Raw genomic sequence first — 20,242 nt, 5'->3', positions numbered from 1 at the left:
ACATTGATCATTGGGTCCAACTGCTAGAAATTCGTGTTTTCTTAAAGGGTCTGGGGCCACATTGGTTCCTTAGAACTGTATATATGCTATCTTGTATGCTTTATGTAATCTGAGAAGAACCAATACAATTAACTTTACATTTCCTTTGCAGTTATTGGACGGGCATTTCAAGCTGCATCTGCTGGGCTGAAGGGAGTAAAGTTTCCACCAATGCCCAGTAGTGGTATCCTAACATCAGGTTTAGGTTCAGCAACTTCTCTCACAAAGTAAGTTATTTACTAATTAGAACATAAAATAATGCAGACAACATCTTACGTTTTGATGACAACTATAAAAAAGACTTTTCAAAGATGATGATATACAGATGAGTGGTATTAGGTCAGATCGGTGGGGGGCCATCACCCATCAGCTGTCGGAGAAGACCCCTGTGATGAGACCTTGTGTAGCGGATGTGGCTGGTATTGTACTGTGTTTCCATTCATGTTATGTCACAGTCGAGGGAAGAGAACACAGTGGATTAGATGCTATGGCCCCTAAAAATAGCTGATCAGTGGGGTTCAAGGGTTGTTGACCTCCACCAAACAACATGTTGCTTTACTATAGCCTGCTGCGAAAAAAAAAAATGTTACACACACTGGGGCACATTTAATGAGGGTCCACAGACCGCATTTTCGTCGGGTTTCCTGACTTTTTCCATTTTGCACCGCATTTAACTGGGATTTTTGGCGTACCCGAATGGATTTTGGCGCAATCACGCCGACTTTAATGCGACATAAATCGAGGGGCGTGGCCGTTGGACAACCTGACTGATTAGGACTAAGCGCGGGATTTAACATTCAAAACTGTGAGGCAACCAAGCACTTACATGCACCGGGAAGTAGAAGGTGAACTCTGGCGGACCTGAGCAGGGAAGCGACACATGTAGGAAATTAGACTCCGAATCCTCGTCAGACAACGCACCTCAAGGATTGCGACGGGACGGGTAAGTAAAAGTGCCCCATTGTTTTTGGATAGTTCCAATCACAGTCGGATTATCATTGGCTGTGTGTTGCAGTTTGGAACGGATAATTTGGATCATTGTTTGGAATATTGGTCTTATGGTATAGTGATAAAAGGACACAGATGACGGCACCAACCTTGTAGTGTAACAATTTTCCAGCGTTCCTTCGGTCACTCATAGCTCCACGATCTTACCAACTTATTAACCCGCTCATTCCCGGGGTGCACACAGAATGCCAAGGCACAATAATCGTGTAGAGAGTAGGAAAGCGGAGTAAAAGCGGAAAACTTTATCGGCTAGGCGACGGGCCGTTTCGCGGACTAGGCGCTTTCTCAAGCCTCGGACAAGCCTTGTCCGAGGCTTGAGAAAGTGCCTAGTGCACGAAACGGCCTGTCGCCTAGCCGTGGCGTGCACTTTGCTTTCCTACTCTCTACACGATTATTGGTCTTATGGTAGTTTTAATTGGCAACAGTGCAGTGGTGTTATTATTTGGTAATGGTACTGTGGTATTATGATTTGGTAATATTATAGTGGTCTCATTATGAAATAATAGTATGATGGGATTATTTTATAGTTGTCATGGACCAAAATTGGAATTGGTTCAGTAACCAATAGGTAGGAATTTATGAAACAATCCTAAACTAAAGAAACCAATGTTTCTTATAACTCTAGAGCTTAGGCTGATATTTGAAACAGTCAAACTATGTGGTATCTTTTTACATTTATTGTTGCAGTTGGGGGCACTGCAGTTGGGACTCTTAATCTGACCCTTGTTCCAGCCAATAGAGTGGAAGGAAAGGAAGTAAACTCCATCCCATAATAGTTCATCAATATTAAGCCCATAACACCAAGGGCAGTTTTCGCTGTGTGGACAGCGCCCAATTTTTCTAATATGACATCTCTCTACAGGGCAATAACTTTAAAATGCTTTAATAGACCCAGGTGATTTAGGGACAGTTTTGTGACCCTTCATACTTCATTTTATTTGGAACATTTTGGTGATAAGATTTTCATTTGTTCATTGAGGAAAGTTCATTGAGGAAAACATACCATTTTCAAAATTCTTAATAATTTACTTTTTTGAGCAGATCCTACTCCCCAAATGTCTTAACCCCTCAAAGACGTGGCTCTTTTTTTGTTTTTTGGGTTTCCATTTTTGCTCCCCACCTTCAAAAATCAATAAATTCTTTATTTTTCCATGTACAGAGCTCCATGTGGGCGTGTTTTCTGTGAAACAAATTGTACTTTCCAGTGATCGTATCTAATATTCCATGCTGTGCACTGGGAAGCGGGAAAAAAATCCAAATGTGGTGAAATTGGCAAAAAAACACATTTGCGCCACTTTCTTGTAAGCTCTGCATTTATGCCTTTCAATTTCCATTCCAATTGACACCTCCACTTTATTCCTTGGGTTGGTACAATCACTGGGATACTGCATTTAAATAGAGTTTAATATGTTTTATCAGATCTTAAAAAAAATGAAAACCTTTAGTATCAAAAAAATGTTTTAATCTTCTGGCGCTAATAACTTTTGCATACTACAGCTTACAGATATGTGTATGGTCTCATTTCTTGCAGAATAATATGACGTTTTCATTGCTACTATTTTAGGGACTGTATAACCTTTTGATCACTTTTTATTACATTTTTTATGAGTTGCGAAATGGCAAAAAAGTGGCGATTCATTCATTTGGGCCCTATTTTCCTTTAAAATATTCAAAACCATGAATAACCGTTTTTATATTTTGACAGAATGGGCATTTTGGGATGCGGTTATGCCTAACATGTTCTAGGGAAGAAGGGGGGTTCTTTTTTCTATTTTTTTCTTACAGGGGCAGATTTATCAAGCTATCTGAAAGTCAGAATATTCTCATGGCAACCAATCACAGCTCCCCTTTAAAATATTCACGAGCACTGGTAAAATGAAAGCTGAGCTGTAATTGGTTGACATGGGCAACTAGGAATATTCTGACTTTCAGACAGGTTGATAAATCTGCCCCCCTATTTTTTAAACCCCTTAGGGTACTTTAACCCTTGGGTGCCTAATCGCTTCTACCACATACTGCAATATTACAGCAGACGCTTACAGATCAGGCTAAATGACAGGCCTGGGATCTATTTTAGACTTCTGCCTCTTATAGTACCTGATCATAAATGACGAAAAATAAAGTCTTGTTATGGCATCTATAATGTGAAAGGAGCCTAAATATGTAAATAGTAGTAAGTGTTTGGCCAAGGAAACCCTATCCCTCGTTGTAATTATGATAATTAAGGTCTTATTTCCTAATTTAATGTTTTTTTTTTTTCACTTTTACAGTGTTGCTCTTTCTGACTCAAAACTTCTTGACCTCAATGTGGTAGTTACAGGACGTGGTTTATCTATAACAACTAAAGTAATCCTTGATGTGAGCAGCAACGAGTAAGTTAAAATTTTAAAGCATTTATTATAAAGGTTTTTTTTCTTTCTTAACTGAAAATGTTCAGCAAGAGAATTGCAGCAGGAAACACCTGTATATTGTACAATATAATATACAATTAGTAATACAGAACGCTGACTTTTCAGGACCATTCTCTGGTAATGGCACATAATACACATACAGGGGGAGGTATCACTGTAGTTACACTGCAGGAAGGGAAATCCTAACTAGCGGGCGTATAGCAAGGCACTTTGGACAATAAAAAACAGATCAATAACAGATAAAAAGATACAAACAGAATATATTAATATAATATATAATAAACAGACTATGCAGCTCATTGTTGGGTGGGAGTCACAGCTTTTATAGTGAATTAATTACTTTTTTAGCAAGGCACCTAAAATTAAATGTTCAGTCGGACCCCCAGCTGACAAGTCGGCCATCCGGGCTGGGCATCCCTCATTACATTCTACCTTCCGCTAGCTATATACAATATACAACACAACAAAACGGGAGGGTGGGTAAGACAGATTTAAGACAGTGGTGAGAAAGAGGAAAAGGTGGGGGAGAGACCAGCGTTATATATCCCTGGGATCATGTGGAAGCGGGAATTATGGGCCAATCAAAGCTATATCTCCCATTCAGTGCCTCAGCAAAAAATCTCATACAAAACAAGCCACCCCACCCTTCCTGAAAAAATTGTGAGGCATCTTGGAGACAGAAAGGTGACATGGAGGGTACCCACAATCGGGTACCCTCCATGTCACCTTTCTGTCTCCAGGATGCCTCACAAATTTTTCATACGCTGATTTGTACTTAATTTGGGACTGTCTTGCATATTTTGCCAACCAAATCCACTTTTGACTTCAGGCAACTAATTCCAGAAAAAAAAAATCATCTGTAAATCTCCTTCGGTCCCCCCATAGTGACTTTTGTGGGACTTTTAAACTAAAAAGTTGCACATCCACTGCACACATGACGACTGCGTGTACCACATTTATCAAGTCATCCAAGCCATTTTACTCGTATATTGTTTGCATTATTTCCATAGGCCATTTCACTTCTAAAATAAAGTTGATCCACAATTTATCTTCCAACAAAAAGCCATATTTTCATGTAATTATTTTGGAAAAATGAGCAGACTGCATATGATTTCATACAGCTTCAAAAATTATATTTATCTATATATGTTTATATTTAGTGACTCCCCTAAAGGTGGCTGCATGAAGTCCTTTACCTGGCAGAAATTGTTGCTCCCCTGACACACAGGGATAAATAGTAAGGGTGTGGTCATTCGTACAATGCAGTGCTAGCAAAAGGGGGCAGACTTCGGCCCGCTGGCATATGCTTTTCCATGGAAATGCATGTGATTGGACCAATGCAAGACACTGTGTTCTGGTAACCGATCTCTGGTGTTTCCATTTGTAAATGCAGAGCTAGCGGTACATGTGACCACACCCTGAGAGTCCACCTACTCACAGTGCTTTACAGTGAGACTCCTGATTATCCTGACCACACATATTGATTTACAGAGAGAGTCCTAATTACTCAGCCCACACACAGTGATTGACAGTGAGAGTCCTGATTACTCTACCCACACACAGTGATTGACAGTAATACTCCTGATTACCCCGCCCACACATAGTGATTTACAGGGAGAGTTCTAATTACCCCGCCCACACACAGTGAATGACAGTGAGAGTCCTGATTACTCTGCCCACACACAGTGATTGACAGTCCTGATTAATCCAAAGTAACGGAAAAAGGCGGCACTTCATTAAAACGACCTTATCCTTTTTTTCTTCATTTTGAAACATCAAGGAATTAGGCAGAAGTTAAGCCTAAGCGTTTCAAGCACTATGTGCTCTTAATCATGGCATAAACTCTGAGTAACAAAGTAAAATATTTAAAACATCAGCTAATCCCTATGTGGGGGGTATGTACTGCTGAAATGGTGATTCGCTTAAGGGTAAAACACCCTACATAGCACGTCACCAAGAACAGCAGACAACTTCCCATATCAGGTAATTCTTACATATGTAGTAACATTATTTACATATAAATTTGCCCTCATCCAGAAATGTATAAACAATCCTTTTAAATATATTAACAATGTATAAATACAAACAAATATCAAGGAAAATAGCTATCGGACTTCTAGTACTACGTAATCTTAGCCTGAACAGCATTCTAATCCTACATCAGACATGTCATATATTTCCTGCATGGCCACAGAAAAATTTCTATTATTAAAAATATTAAACTAAATGCAGGTTAAAATGCAGGTTCATATTGTTCTCATTCAGGTAGGACACATTGCCTGGTACAGACGATATACCACCCGACCAAACGATCGTTATATCGTCAATGTACCAGGCAATGTCTCCTACCTGAATGTATGTTTCATTTTCATCTGGCTTGCTAGAGACCTGATTACCCCACACCCACACAGTGATAGCCCTGATTATTCTGTTCACACAAAGTGTATGACAGTGAGAGCCCTGATTACTATACCCACACACAGTGATTGACAGTGAGAGTCCTGATTACTTCACACACACACAGTGATTGACAATGAGAATCCTGATTACTCCTTCCACACACAGTGATTGACAGTGAGAGTCCTGATTACTCCTTCCACACACAGTGATTGACAGTGAGAGTCCTGATTACTCAGCCCACACACAGTGATTGACAGTGAGAGTCCTGATTACTTCACCCACACACAGTGATTGACAATGAGAGTCCTGATTACTCCTTCCACACACAGTGATTGACAGTGAGAGTCCTGATTACTCCACCCACACACAGTGATTGACAGTGAGAGTCCTGATTACTCCACCCACACACAGTGATTGACAGTGAGAGTCCTGATTACTCCACCCACACACAGTGATTGACAATGAGAGTCCTGATTACTCCTTCCACACACAATGATTGACAGTGAGAGTCCTGATTACTCCTCCCACACACACAGTGATTATCATTGAGAGTCCTTAATACCCCGCCCATACAGTGATTGACAGTGAGAGTCCTGATTACTCCACCCACATAAGGCAGCTCTCTTTGTATCTTGTGTGTACAGAGAAGCCTGTAAATCCTATGATATGAAAGGGATATAAAATGTTTCATTTATACATTGTGGGTTGTGAAACCATTTAAGTTATACAATGTCTTAGTAACAACATGCAAGACAATATTTAAATCCTTAATTTTTTTGTTTTTGCCAGTCTAAGGTTTGCCAATGCAGCTCCATCCATTAATGCTGACATTAACTTTGACATGCAACTTGATATGGACGAGAATTATGGCTGCCTTTCATACACCATCGACAAAGATTCAGTAGACATGTCATTCACAATAGATGAGTAAGTATACAGAGAAATGGGTCTAGTAGTTGCAGACGTTTCAGACTTAACCCGAACCCAAAATACAAAATGCCAATTAATGTTTTATTGATAATCACTGTATCTTATGGCTGAACATTTGCTGCTGCTGCTGCTGCTGTACGATGACCATTCTGATACAAGGCCCGGCATTACCTGAGGTGTTCAAAAACGCAATCCAAATGCAACGTAAGGTCTAAAGCACGTGAACATGTGCTCATCCGGACCAGAAACTGGGAGAGCACAGGGCTGGGGGTAGGAGGGTTGAGCGCTCCTCATCCCTCCCCTCTCCATAGAAAGCCGAGCTTAAAGAGCTAGACACCAGGCCACATTTATTAAACTAGCTGTGCCAATTGTTTGCCATACAGTGCGCATAAATACATGTGCAAATTGCTTACTCAAGTATTAATCATGTGTTTGCCCCACTCCCAAATTCACATGTGTTAAGATCTAAGCGTTTGCAACACATTCTTTGCCTTGTTAATTTTCCAAAAACAAGGGATCCTAGTTCCCAAACCATATCCTGTAATCATTGTAGTAATGGATAACACATTTCTAAAATGACTTTTACTTGTGGAGAGTCATTACCAGTAATAATTTTCATTTCTGATTCTTTGTACAGTGAGTCAGGTGACATAGACACAGACATACTCGGTGTGCTTTTGAGATGGATTACAGGGACACTAAAGCCTCTTGTAAGTGTGACTTCTTCTTTAAAATAAATTACGGTAATAAAATGATGAAGGTCAGGAGAAGAATCACAACCCCCAGGCAGTGCGATGTATTATGGCCAAAAGAGGTTTTACCGAAACCAATAGGAGAAAATAAATAAATAAAAAAAAACATGATACTGGGGAGAAAGGGTGGACACTTCTATTAAATGGTGGAGGACATGGAAACTACAACAATGGGGCACATTTACTAAGGGCCGTGTGCCAGTTTTCTGTTGGACTTTGTACATTCTTTTTAGTGTAAACTGCTTGCACAGGTATTTTACAGCGCCACATTTGTGTTGAATGTGACCCTTTTGTGGTGCGGCTGCACTAGACATAAATGAGGGGGTGTTCCGGTGCTCAGTTGGAACATGCGACAGATCATGCAAAATCTGAAGTGTATCACACGCCCCATGTTAAAGGTGCACCAAAAAAAAGTGGTGCACTCTGTCGGAGCAGCGCAGGGGACACCAGATTCACAAAGAACGGGAGCCAGGTTCACATTCAGGTGAATCTGGCGCCTGTTCTTCATGAATCTGGTGCCTCCTGAATTGCTCTGCACACTACACAGGCAAACTGCATAAAGTGCAGTTTGCACTATTCTTAGTAAATGTGCCCCTATGTGTGTCATTCCCTTTTAAATACCTGGTACCATGTTGAAACAACGGCTATCACATGGCCAAAGTGCATGTCATGCATCATAAGCGCTTTTTTTTATTATATTATACATTTTTCTGTTTAACCCCTTATCTCCGCACCTGTTTTCCACGTTACTGTCTTTATTTCCGCGTTATTATCTTTTGAAGAATTTTGGCAAAATTATGTGTGAAAGCCTTTTCTTACTGAAAAGATCAGCAGATTTTGCTTGTACACACTAGGAGTTTTTTATTGCGATTAATATAACTTTTTGTGTGATGAAGATAAAATATCAATTTTGGGATGAATACCATTTATGGTTTTGTAGCCTAGGTTGGTACGGGTGCGGAGGTACCAAATGAGCATGTTTTTTATTCGTTTTTATTGGAGTTTTTCACAAAACAGTATGTAAAAACAACATATGCATTACATATTACATGTTTAACCACAATCGTGAGCTGGATTTAGCTTAACATATACACCTTTAGTTTGCATGGAGGTATGGTTACACCTAGTCTCGTTTCCAAATGTTGAAAACGGTATAAATAATTATTATCAAACAAACAATATAATAGTATACAAACTAACGGGTCTCACGTGCATCTTTTTAAGCATTGGGTTTTTGCTCCATGGCACCTACAAGGGACAGGGCAATATGAACCGCTGTGCCTTTGTATCAATGTTTCATTGTATGCTTAGGGGGGGACTAGACCAAGGAGTTGACGGAGTGGTTGGGACTTGAGCCATCCATGTGCCAAAATCTTTTCCAAGCCATATATTTTATTAACCTCCCCTACAAACTCTGTCAACAAGGGAGGACTCAGATCCTTCCAGTGTCTAGTTCTTAAGTTCCTATCCATCATCAAGAACTTAAATATGAGGGTCCTGTTTACTGGTGATAGATGGGATAGCTCAAGTGTAGCAGGGCTTGTGCCAGGTTTCTGCGGAGAGAATGAATGAGTACCCAATTATACCATAGACCTGGGTCCAGAAGGACTGAATAGATGGGTAGTCCCACAGTATGTAAAAAAGTGTGCCCCGCTTCTCGCATCCTCTCCAGCATTGAAGGGATGCCCCAGGGTAAGCCTTTTTGTATACAATCTGTGGAGTAGGGTTGTTTTGAGAGCATTCTCCATGTGGGCACTGCACTTCAGGGATTTGTGTGTCAATAATATAGCATTACACCATTCTGCATCTGAAAAGACCCTTCCTAGTGTTTGCTTTTATCCTGATGGAGGTAATTTCGCAAAATCCCAGGCACCAGTCAGAAGACAGTAGAAAGGACCTAGACCAGTGATGGTGAACCTTTTAGCGACTGAGTGCCCAAACTGCAACCTCCACCCCCCTCATTTATCGCGAGGTGCCAACCAAAAATTAAAGCAGTAACTTATTGCGCCCTGTTCTTCAACAACGTTCAATCATATTGACCCCCAGGGACACCGACACAGTAGAAAGAAGGAGGGAAAATTTGCATAATTGTAGCTTCTTTCCAGTGTCATTCTGTATAGAGAGAATCATGGGGCCAGCAGAAGGTCCTCCAAAGATAATTCATCCCTGTCTACACATTCTCCCTCTTCCTACAGTCCCAAGTAGCCAAGTTAGTATCATTTAAATATATGACTGGAAGCAGCATCTTTTAAGTTGCTTGGAACTGCAGGAAGATTCTTTGAGTCCTGTCTGGTGTGCTGGGGTGATGGCCCGGGTGCCCAAAGAGCGGGCTCAGAGTGCCACCTCTGGCACCTGTGCCATAGGTTCGCCACCACTGACCTAGACCTTTCTTCATAGCTGTTAAAAGTGGAGGAGTCTAGTGTCAAATCTACATTTACTCGTTGTGATAAGATGCTTCACTCTAAAATATAAAAAGATGTCACGCTTTTCAAATGAGAGTATATTCAGATTTTTATACAACTGTGCAAAGTTAACTATCCCCTATTTCATACCTATCAATCCTCGAATATGAATTAGTAACAGGCGACTAAAACGAATTTGCAACTATGATGTGCCCTCAACACTTCATATAGATCATTTTTTAGAATTATGTGAACAATACATATATGAGGAAAAGAGGCATTTCTGATCCTAAATGTGTTGCATTACTACAATCGGCATAGCTGTCGCTATCTGTAACCTTGCAGGGGCCACATTGTCTAGCTGTGAGCAAGGGCCTATGAGGCATGTAAGACTAAATAGAGAAAGATAACAAAACTGTTTAGGGTACCTTGACATAAACACTAAGAGTAGCATTAGTTCAGTCTACTCTAGTTGTAGGGGGATAATGGAAGTTCTGTTCATCGGACAGGCTGATCCAGGATCAGCGGGTACCTATTGTAGAGTAGGAAGTACAGTGGGCGAGCCCATGCATGGAAACCTGTGTGCAGCAGAATCAAGTGTCTCTGCTCTTCCTTGTTGGAAGTGTGCACCATTCGTCTTCCACTCAAGGTTGGCGGTCTTGAGAAGAGATAGGGGGTCCTGGCATTGGTATCCCCCAGGCGCTAAGGGGTTTACGGGCATTGTCCGCGCAGTTGATGACATTGACTTTTCCATTCTGGATGACTAAAAGTCTAGTAGTGAAACCCCAAATTGGGATTCGGTGATCACTCAATATAGCAGTGATAGCTGCTACTTGCCTTTGAGCTTGCAGGGTAGGAGCCATCAAATCTATGTATAGAGTTACCTCTCGGAATGGAGGTGCGCCAACCTCATCACTTTTTCCTTGGTCTTGAAAAAGTGAATCCTGGCGAGGACATCTCACGGGACAGTCTCATCCAAGTATTTGGGTCTATGCAGTCTATTTGCCCTGTCTATTTAGAACTCTTGCATAGTACAGCAACAGGACACGCACCAGGTCTGGTAGATATTTCGACAGGTCGTTTGGAGAGACCAGCTCTGAACTTGATGATGTTTTGGCACCATCTGTCCTCTAGGTCCGCCATTTTGGATTGCATATGGTGAACCTCTGCTACCAGCTCATAGTGGGCATCGCAAAATCACCCACCTTAGTTTATACTTGATGTATTCTGTCCCCTATTCGAGAGAGAAAATGGGCGCAGTAAAGTAGTCTTGTCACTTTGAAATGAGAAACGTAGAGCCCCTAGCATTTGCTTCATCGCTGCCTCGGTCAAGATTTTATCTGAGGCAGGCATGTCCTGTTCTTCCTAGTTGCCACTGCCCTGGCCCCTCTGCCCGTGAGGGGTTCTTGTTCTGTGCTCAGGCGTGGGCGCTGTTTCACAGGGCTGTGTGAAGGGGAACAGTCACCCGTTTCCTCCCCATTCTGTGACCCTGTACGGTGTGACGTGTCATAAGGCCCGGGCAATAAAGTCGGGGACCCACGGGACTCACCCCAGTATCTCAGGCTGTCAGCTTTGCCGGGCGGCAAAGTCAGACCTAAGGAGGATCGCCTCAGATGGCACGCTGTGTCTCCGGCCCTTTGTGCTGTGAGTGTGGCACGCCGAGAGGAAGGGAGCTTCTCCTTGTGAAGGCTGTCACCATCTTGGATTTGCTCCGGGACTGGGGTAAGGTAGAAGTTCATCAGTTTATGCAGTCAGATATTGTTTTTTCGCCTCTTTGTCATCCTCAGGTGTGTGGGGTGCTAGTTTTTGCAGAAAAGGAGTGATGGCTTGCTGTTATTTGTTGTTGAATAGAGGGCTTAGCACGGGAGCTCTCTCCTAACACGTCCATGCATCTCGGCTGTCTGGCCACGCCCTCAAATGAGCTTGATTTAACTTTTTGTGTGGTGTTGGGTTTTTATTTTACATTTTTCTAGACTTTTTTTTTTTATTTAACCTTATTTTTTACTTTACATTTTACTTTGTCCCACAAGGGGACACTGTCATGATATCACTTGATCTCATATATACTGCACTGAACTACTTATGTCGTGCAGCATCTTTTTCGAATGCAGTGTCTAAGGGATGAAGCACCCAGGATTCGAGCACCTCCAATCCCTGGAGTTATCGCCAGGACTGGGTTGTGATGACACAGCCCAGCCCTGGCACCAGTCGAACCCGATGTCCTGAAATCTTTGTTTTAACGGCTATCATTATTGTAATTTCTGATGCGCCACCTTTCTACTACACCGCACCAGAAATGCCAATAATGATAGCCGAAAAAACGCAATAAGGTGGTCATAAAGGGGTTAAGCAAGACCAGAAAGAAGGTGCAGTGTAAGGGTGAAGTCACAGGCTGCGCTAGCACTGCAGGGGAAGCGCCGGGGGCCTTGCCTCAGCCTGATCTCATTAGGGTTTCCAGTGAAACACATGCAATTGTTTACTGATCGCATGCGTTTCACTGCAAATGCGTGCATGCCCCCATTGTGTTAGCGCATTGTGAGACTTTACCCTGAGGGCGCATTCACACGTTGCGTTTTGGTTGCGTTTTCATTGCGTTTGAAACGCATATACAACAGCTGATGTGAGGTAATTTGCCTAATTACATTACCGTTTACGTTTGTAAACACAATGTTAACGCATGTGCGTTAACGCGTTGTTAACGCATGAGTTAACATCGCGTTTGCGATGCGTTTTGTATACGGAAATGTTAACAGTGATGTAATTAGGCAAATCCCCCATCCTCAGCTGTTGTATATGTGTTTCAAACGCGATGAAAACGCAGGTCAAAACGCAACGTGTGAACGCGCCCTGAGGGCTCTTTCACACTGGCATTGTTTTTCACATCCGTAGTTCAGTGTTTTTCACAGGTGCCTTACGGAACCATTATTTTCAATCGGTGTTTTCACATTGTCTTTTTTCTTCCAAGGATCCATTTTGCATTGAAACTAAATTTGAAAGCTGTCCATTGATTTTCACTGATGCGGATTTCTCTGAGGGCAAAAGAAGTCTATGGGGGTCATTTATCTCTGAATTTTCTTTTTTTTTCTTTTTATTTTGTGACTTTTTTGTCCAAATTAAATTCATTTAAGCCTAAAATTTTCAACTTTTTTACTCACCTAGCAAAGTTAGCGGCGCACAAATTTTTCAGTGTTGTGCCCGACGTATCTTTAAAATCCAGATGTGAATGTAATTCACATCTGGATTTTGGCAACAATTGGCAACAATTTTGGCAACAATTGTGGCTGAAAAGTCACAAATAAACTCTAGTCCTAACCATGCGTAGGAAAAACTTGCAGAAGAAGTTGCAGAAGAGTGTGAGGGTGCGTTCATAAGTTCGCTTTTTCATATGCAGCTTTTGAAGCCAAAATCAGGTGTGGATCATAATGATTGAGAACATATCATTGGAAGAAGCTGCACCTTTTCTCTTTTCATTCCACTCCTGGTTTGGACATCAAAACCTGTATGCGCTGCGTCACGTTTTTTGATGCATTTTTGAGGCATTCCAAAGGCTTCAGCCTTGATCACATACTTAGGTTACTTTTCATTGCATTTCCTAAAATGCAGTGTAACCCCAGTATTTGATTAAGGCTGACGCCTTTGGAATGCGACAAAAACACAAAAAAAAGCAATGCATCATGCGAATGCGCCTTGAGGGTGATGCCACACATGCCGTTTTTGGTCCATTTTTAAGCATGCGTTTTCATTCCGTTTAAAAACGCGTACGGTTTTAAGACACATTTGTTATATACTGTTTAAGATAAAGGTTAAGATAAACAGGTTCAAAGCAGCCAAACGCATGATAAATGGTATAAATTCACGCGTTTTAAAAATGCTTGCGTCTCCTTGTGAATGCTGTCGCCATCTTGGATTTGCTCCGGTACTGGGGTAAGGTAGAAGTTCATCAGTTTATGCAGTCAGATATTGTTTTTTCGCCTCTTTGTCTTCCTCAGGTGTGTGGGGTGCTAGTTTTTGCAGAAAAGGAGTGATGGATTGCTGTTATTTGTTGTTGAATAGAGGGCTTAGCACGGGAGCTCTCTCTTAACACATCCATGCATCTCGGCTGTCTGGCCACGCCCTCAAATGAGCTTGATTTAACTTTTTGTGTGGTGTTGGGTTTTTATTTTACATTTTTCTAGACTTTTTTTTTTTATTTAACCTTATTTTTTACTTTACATTTTACTTTGTCCCACAAGGGGACACTGTCATGAGATCACTTGATCTCATATATACTGCACTGAACTACTTATGTCGTGCAGCACATTATATGCTTCTGGCCTAATAGACAACCATCACAGGCAGCCCTGGGTTTGCAGGCTGGGAGTATGCTCCTCCTGCAGCCGCTAAGACACCATGATTCTTTTTCGAATGCAGTGTCTAAGGGATGAAGCACCCAGGATTCGAGCACCTCCAATCCCTGGAGTTATCGCCAGGACTGGGTTGTGATGACACAGCCCAGCCCTGGCACCAGTCGAACCCGATGTCCTGAAATCTTTGTTTTAACGGCTATCATTATTGTCATTTCTGATGCGCCACCTTTCTACTACACCGCACCAGAAATGCCAATAATGATAGCCGTAAAAACGCAATAAGGTGGTCATAAAGGGGTTAAGCAAGACCAGAAAGAAGGTGCAGTATAAGGGTGAAGTCACAGGCTGCGCTAGCACTGCAGGGGAAGCGCCGGGGGCCTTACCTCAGCCTGATCTCATTAGGGTTTCCAGTGAAACACATGCAATTGTTTACCGATCGCATGCATTTCACTGCAAATGCCTGCATGCCCCCATTGTGTTAGCGCATTGTGAGACTTTACCCTGAGGGCTCTTTCACACTGGCATTGTTTTTCACATCCGTGGTTCAGTGTTTTTCACAGGTGTCTTACCAGGGGCGTAACTAGGAGAGGCTGGGCCCCATAGCAGATTTCTACATGGGGCCCCCCTTTCCCCCTAAAAATATTTACATATTCAGGCTGCATTCACATAAACGTGTGCGCGCCCGGCTATAGCATGGCAGGCACATCTCAGCCCTCCCCTCTCCATAGAGAATAGAGCCACATGGTCGTTCTTACAGCCATAGATACGCTCTCTCTCTTTTGCGGCCACGGCTCGAAACAGTGAGTACTCGTTGTGCTCACCGTACCGAGCCCAGTCGCTATAGACGCCTATGGGGGAAGTATATCCGGCAGCAAATTTGCAGTCAGATATACGTCCCTCACACGTTCTTGTGAATGTACTCTTATACAGACATGTTTATACAATTAGACATTTCTACACTCATATATATATACATTTATATACTTACACAAATTTCTACACTCATATACTCGTACCTATATACATACAAGTATACACTTATACACACACATTTATGCACTCTGTATATACTTTATGAGTTATATACAGTGTAACACACATACTGTATATAAAAATCACACATACTGCATACACATTATATACTGTATACTATATATATATATTTTAAACACACATACAGTATACACTGACCATATATACACATTCATGCAGTATAAAAACGCCATATACACACATGCGACATATACATACAGAATATACACACATACAGCGTATACAGACGCATACGGGAAATACACACACACACACACATTCAGTATATAGAGCATATACATACATACCATATACACAGCATATGCAAAAACACACATACATCATATATGTGCATATATTTAAATGTGCACATATATATGCTTATATAAATATGTGTGTGTAGAAATACAGTAGATGCATATATACACATATACACAGTATTTACTCAAGGGAAATACAAACAGCACACACAATATATAATCACGAATATAGGCAGCACTCCAAGACGTCCAGCATTAGGTGAAAAAAATGTTCTTTATTCCATGTTTGAAAAAGGCTCCTAGCGAGCCGAAATGTCGCTGTACTTTGTTGAACTTTTTAAACATGGAATAAAGAAGAACATTTTTTTTCACCTAACACTGGACGTCTTGCTGCCTATATTGGTGATTATACACAGTGGGGCACATTTACTTACCCGGTCCAGTCGCGATCCAGCGGCGGGTACTCTGACGCTGATTCGGGTTCTGCCGGGATTCACTAAGGTCCGTGCGCCGATATTCACCAGGTGTCGCTGCTGCGCCGAGGTCCGCTGGAGTTCACCTGCTTTTTTCTGGTGTATGTGAGTGCTTGATCTTGCGACACAAATGGCTTTTTAAATTCTGCGATTTTTCTGAATCCTTCGGGTTGTCCGGTGGCCACGCCCCCGATTTCTGTCGCGCGAAAGTCGGCGCGATTGCGCCAAAAATCGATCGCGTGCGCCACAATTCCGTGAAATACAGCGCAAAGCGGAAATATTCAGGAAAAACCCGACGGATTCGCGGCTGCGGACTCTTAGTAAATGTGCCCCAGTATATACACATATACACAGTATATGCATATATCCAATAATACACAGTATATACAAATATACACATATACACAGTATATGCATGTATCCAATAATACACAATATATACACAGATATACATATATACACAGTATATACATAAATACAATAATACACAATATATGCATATATAAAATAATACACAGTATATGCATATATCCAATAATACACAATATATGCATATATCCAATAATACACAATATATGCATATATACAATACACAATATATACACATATACACAGTATATACAATAATACACAATATATGCATATATACAATAATACACAATATATACACATATACACAGTATATACATATATACAATAATACACAATATATGCATATATACAATAATACACAATATATACACATATACACACATATACACAGTATATACATATATACACATATACACAGTATATACATATATACACAGTGCATACATACATACATACATACATATGCATACATACAATAATACACTACATATACACAGATATACATATATACACAGATATACATATATACACTCACAGATAAATACATATGTATATACTTACCTTTTCAGATGTTTTGGGCCTGTATGGGGGGGGGTTTGGTCGTCGGAGTCAGGCGGGAGCCAGTTCTGTCTTTGCTTGTTTGGTCGGGCCCGGGGGTGGGGGGGCGGTTGCGTGAGTGAAAGTTGGGAGTCGGGCGACAGCTTGTTCGGTCCCCGGGGGGGGGGGGGGGGGTTGGGGTTCGGTGGATGGGTGGTACGGTGCTTGTTCGCCCTGGGGGGGGGGGGGGGGGCGATCGGTGGAGTCAGGCGGGAGCCAGTTCTGCCGCGCAGGGGGTCTTTGCTTGTTCGGTCGGGCCGGGGGGAGGGGGGGGCGGTTGCGTGAGTGAAGGTTGGGAGTCGGACGGCAGCTTGTTCTGTCCCCGGGGGGGGGGGGGGGTTGGGGTTCGGTGGATGGGTGGTACGGTGCTTGTTCGCCCTGGGGGGGGGGGCGGGCGATCAGTGGAGTCAGGCGGGAGCCAGTTCTGCCGCGCAGGGGGTCTTTGCTTGTTCGGTCGGGCCGTGGGGTGGGGGGGCGGTTGCGTGAGTGAAGGTTGGGAGTCAGGCGGCAGCTTGTTTGGCCGCGCGGGGGATTGTGCGCGCGTGGGATTGTTCGGCTGCCGGGGCGGGTGTTTGCTTACTCGGACGGTTGCTTGTGTTGCCCTGGGGGGGGGGGGGCGCGTTGTACACTGGGATGTAGAGTGCGGAGGAGGGGCATCTGTCCACAATGACAGCGGCCGGCTCCAGCATGCAGGGGGATGGCCGGGAGGTCACTTGTGCCGGGAGGCGGGCGGTCACCTGTGCCGGGGGGCGGGCGGTCACCTGTGCCGGGGGGCGGGCGGCCGGCTCACAGAGGGAGGGGGCGGGCGGCTCACGGAGGGGGCGGGCAGTTCACGGAGGGGGCAGATTTAGGAGTGGACACAGAGGTAGGGGCCCGGGGGCACAATCCGGCAGACACCAACACTGCAGGGACACACGGAGTCCGTGCATCTCCGGGCCCTTAACCTCACGGGCCCCGTAGCAACCGCTACGGCGGTTGTTACGCCACTGTGCCTTACGGAACCATTATTTTCAATAGGTGTTTTCACATTGGCTTTTTTCTTCCAAGGATCCATTTTGCATTAAAAAAAAATTTGAAAGCTGTCCATTGATTTTCACTGATGCGGATTTCTCTGAAGGCAAAAGAAGTCTATGGGGGTCATTTATCTCAGAATTTTCTTTTTTTTTCTTTTTATTTTGTGACTTTTTTTGTCCAAATTAAATTCATTTAAGCCTAAATATTCAACTTTTTTACTCACCTAGCAAAGTTAGCGGCGCACAAATTTTTCAGTGTTGTGCCCGACGTATCTTTAAAATCCAGATGTGAATGTAAGAAAAAGTCATATTTTGGCACCAATTGTGGTTGAAAAGTCACAAATAAACTCTAGTCCTAACCATGCGTAGGAAAAACTTGCAGAAGAAGTTGCAGAAGAGTTTGAGGGTGCGTTCATACGTTCGCTTTTTTCATATGCAGCTTTTGAAGCCAAAATCAGGTGTGGATCATAATGATTGAGAACATATCATTGGAAGAATTTTCTCTTTTCATTCCACTCCTGGTTTGGACATCAAAACCTGTATCTGAAAAAGCGAACGTGTAAACGTACCCTCAGGGCGCTTTAACACGATGCGCTGCGTCACGTTTTTTGATGCATTTTTGAGGCATTCCAAAGGCTTCAGCCTTGATCACATACTTAGGTTACTTTTCATTGCATTTCCTAAAATGCAGTGTAACCCCAGTATTTGATTAAGGCTGACGCCTTTGGAATGCGACAAAAACACAAAAAAAAGCAATGCATCATGCGAATGCGCCTTGAGGGTGATGCCACACATGCCGTTTTTGGTCCATTTTTAAGCATGCGTTTTCATTCCGTTTAAAAACGCGTACAGTTTTAAGACAAATTTGTTATATATAGAGATGAGCGAACATGCTCGTCCGAGCTTGATGCTCGGTCGAGCATTAGGGTACTCGAAACTGCTCGTTACTCGGACGAATACTTCGCCCGCTCGAGAAAATGGCAGCTCCCGCCGTTTTGCTTTTTGGCGGCCAGAAACAGAGCCAATCACAAGCCAGGAGACTCTGCACTCCACCCAGCATGACGTGGTACCCTTACACGTCGATAGCAGTGGTTGGCTGGCCAGATCAGGTGACCCTGGGATAGACTAGCCGCTGGCCGCGCTGCTCGGATCATTCTGTCTCTGGATGCCGCTAGGGAGAGAGCTGCTGCTGCTCAGGGAAAGCGTTAGGGTGTTCTATTAGCTTACTGTTAGGCAGGAGTGATTCTCAAAGAACCCAACAGCCCTTCTTAGGGCTACAATAACGTTCTACTTTTTTTATTTTAATTTGCATATTTTACCATTTTGTGAGGAATTAGCAGGGGGACTTGCTACCGTTGTGTTTAGCTCTTAGTGGCACACATATCCATAGCAAAGACCGAAGTGGGAAAATTCAGTAGGGGTTGGATTTCTATTAGGCAATAACTCAGTGTCATCTCATCTGGCATAGTACTGTGCTTCCTTTGATACTTGGCTAGAAAATAGCCATAGGAGAATACAAACAGCTTCTTGAAGCCTACAGTAGCGTTCTATATATTTGATTTCTGGTTGATCTGCTGGTGGCTGTAGTTTCTGCAGTGCATGTACTTGCCAATTCTGAGCAATTTGTAGTGAGACTTGCGACCGCTGTGTTCTGCGCTTAGTGGCGCACATATCCATAGCAAAGGCTGAAGTGGCAAAATTCAGTAGGGGTTGGATTTCTATTAGGCAATAACTCAGTGTCATCTCATCTGGCATAGTACTGTGCTTCCTTTGATACTTGGCTAGAAAATAGCCATAGGAGAATACAAACAGCTTCTTGAAGCCTACAGTAGCGTTCTATATATTTGATTTCTGGTTGATCTGCTGGTGGCTGTAGTTTCTGCAGTGCATGTACTTGCCAATTCTGAGCAATTTGTAGTGAGACTTGCGACCGCTGTGTTCTGCGCTTAGTGGCGCACATATCCATAGCAAAGGCTGAAGTGGCAAAATTCAGTAGGGGTTGGATTTCTATTAGGCAATAACTCAGTGTCATCTCATCCGGCATAGTACTGTGCTTCCTTTGATACTTGGCTAGAAAATAGCCATAGGAGAATACAAACAGCTTCTTGAAGCCTACAGTAGCGTTCTATATATTTGATTTCTGGTTGATCTGCTGGTGGCTGTAGTTTCTGCAGTGCATGTACTTGCCAATTCTGAGCAATTTGTAG

General features: G+C 42.7%; 1 protein-coding gene across 3 annotated transcripts in view; it reads left to right on the top strand.

Annotated features, from left to right (window-relative positions):
* LOC140066147 (uncharacterized) overlaps positions 1 to 20,242 on the top strand; it is a 118,640-nt gene that overhangs the window by 69,175 nt on the left and 29,223 nt on the right. For all 3 annotated transcript variants that reach the window (XM_072113685.1, XM_072113686.1, XM_072113684.1), the window contains exons 3-6: positions 152 to 266; positions 3,318 to 3,419; positions 6,648 to 6,785; positions 7,426 to 7,498. In XM_072113685.1, the coding sequence (XP_071969786.1) occupies positions 152 to 266; positions 3,318 to 3,419; positions 6,648 to 6,785; positions 7,426 to 7,498 (428 nt within the window). The remainder of the gene's footprint in view (positions 1 to 151; positions 267 to 3,317; positions 3,420 to 6,647; positions 6,786 to 7,425; positions 7,499 to 20,242) is intronic.

Source organism: Engystomops pustulosus, chromosome 6 (assembly GCF_040894005.1).
Source record: "Engystomops pustulosus chromosome 6, aEngPut4.maternal, whole genome shotgun sequence".
In the NCBI taxonomy this organism is placed as follows: Eukaryota; Metazoa; Chordata; class Amphibia; order Anura; family Leptodactylidae; genus Engystomops; species Engystomops pustulosus.
Note: the sequence above shows the minus strand (reverse complement) of the source record. Positions and strands in the feature narration are given on the sequence as shown.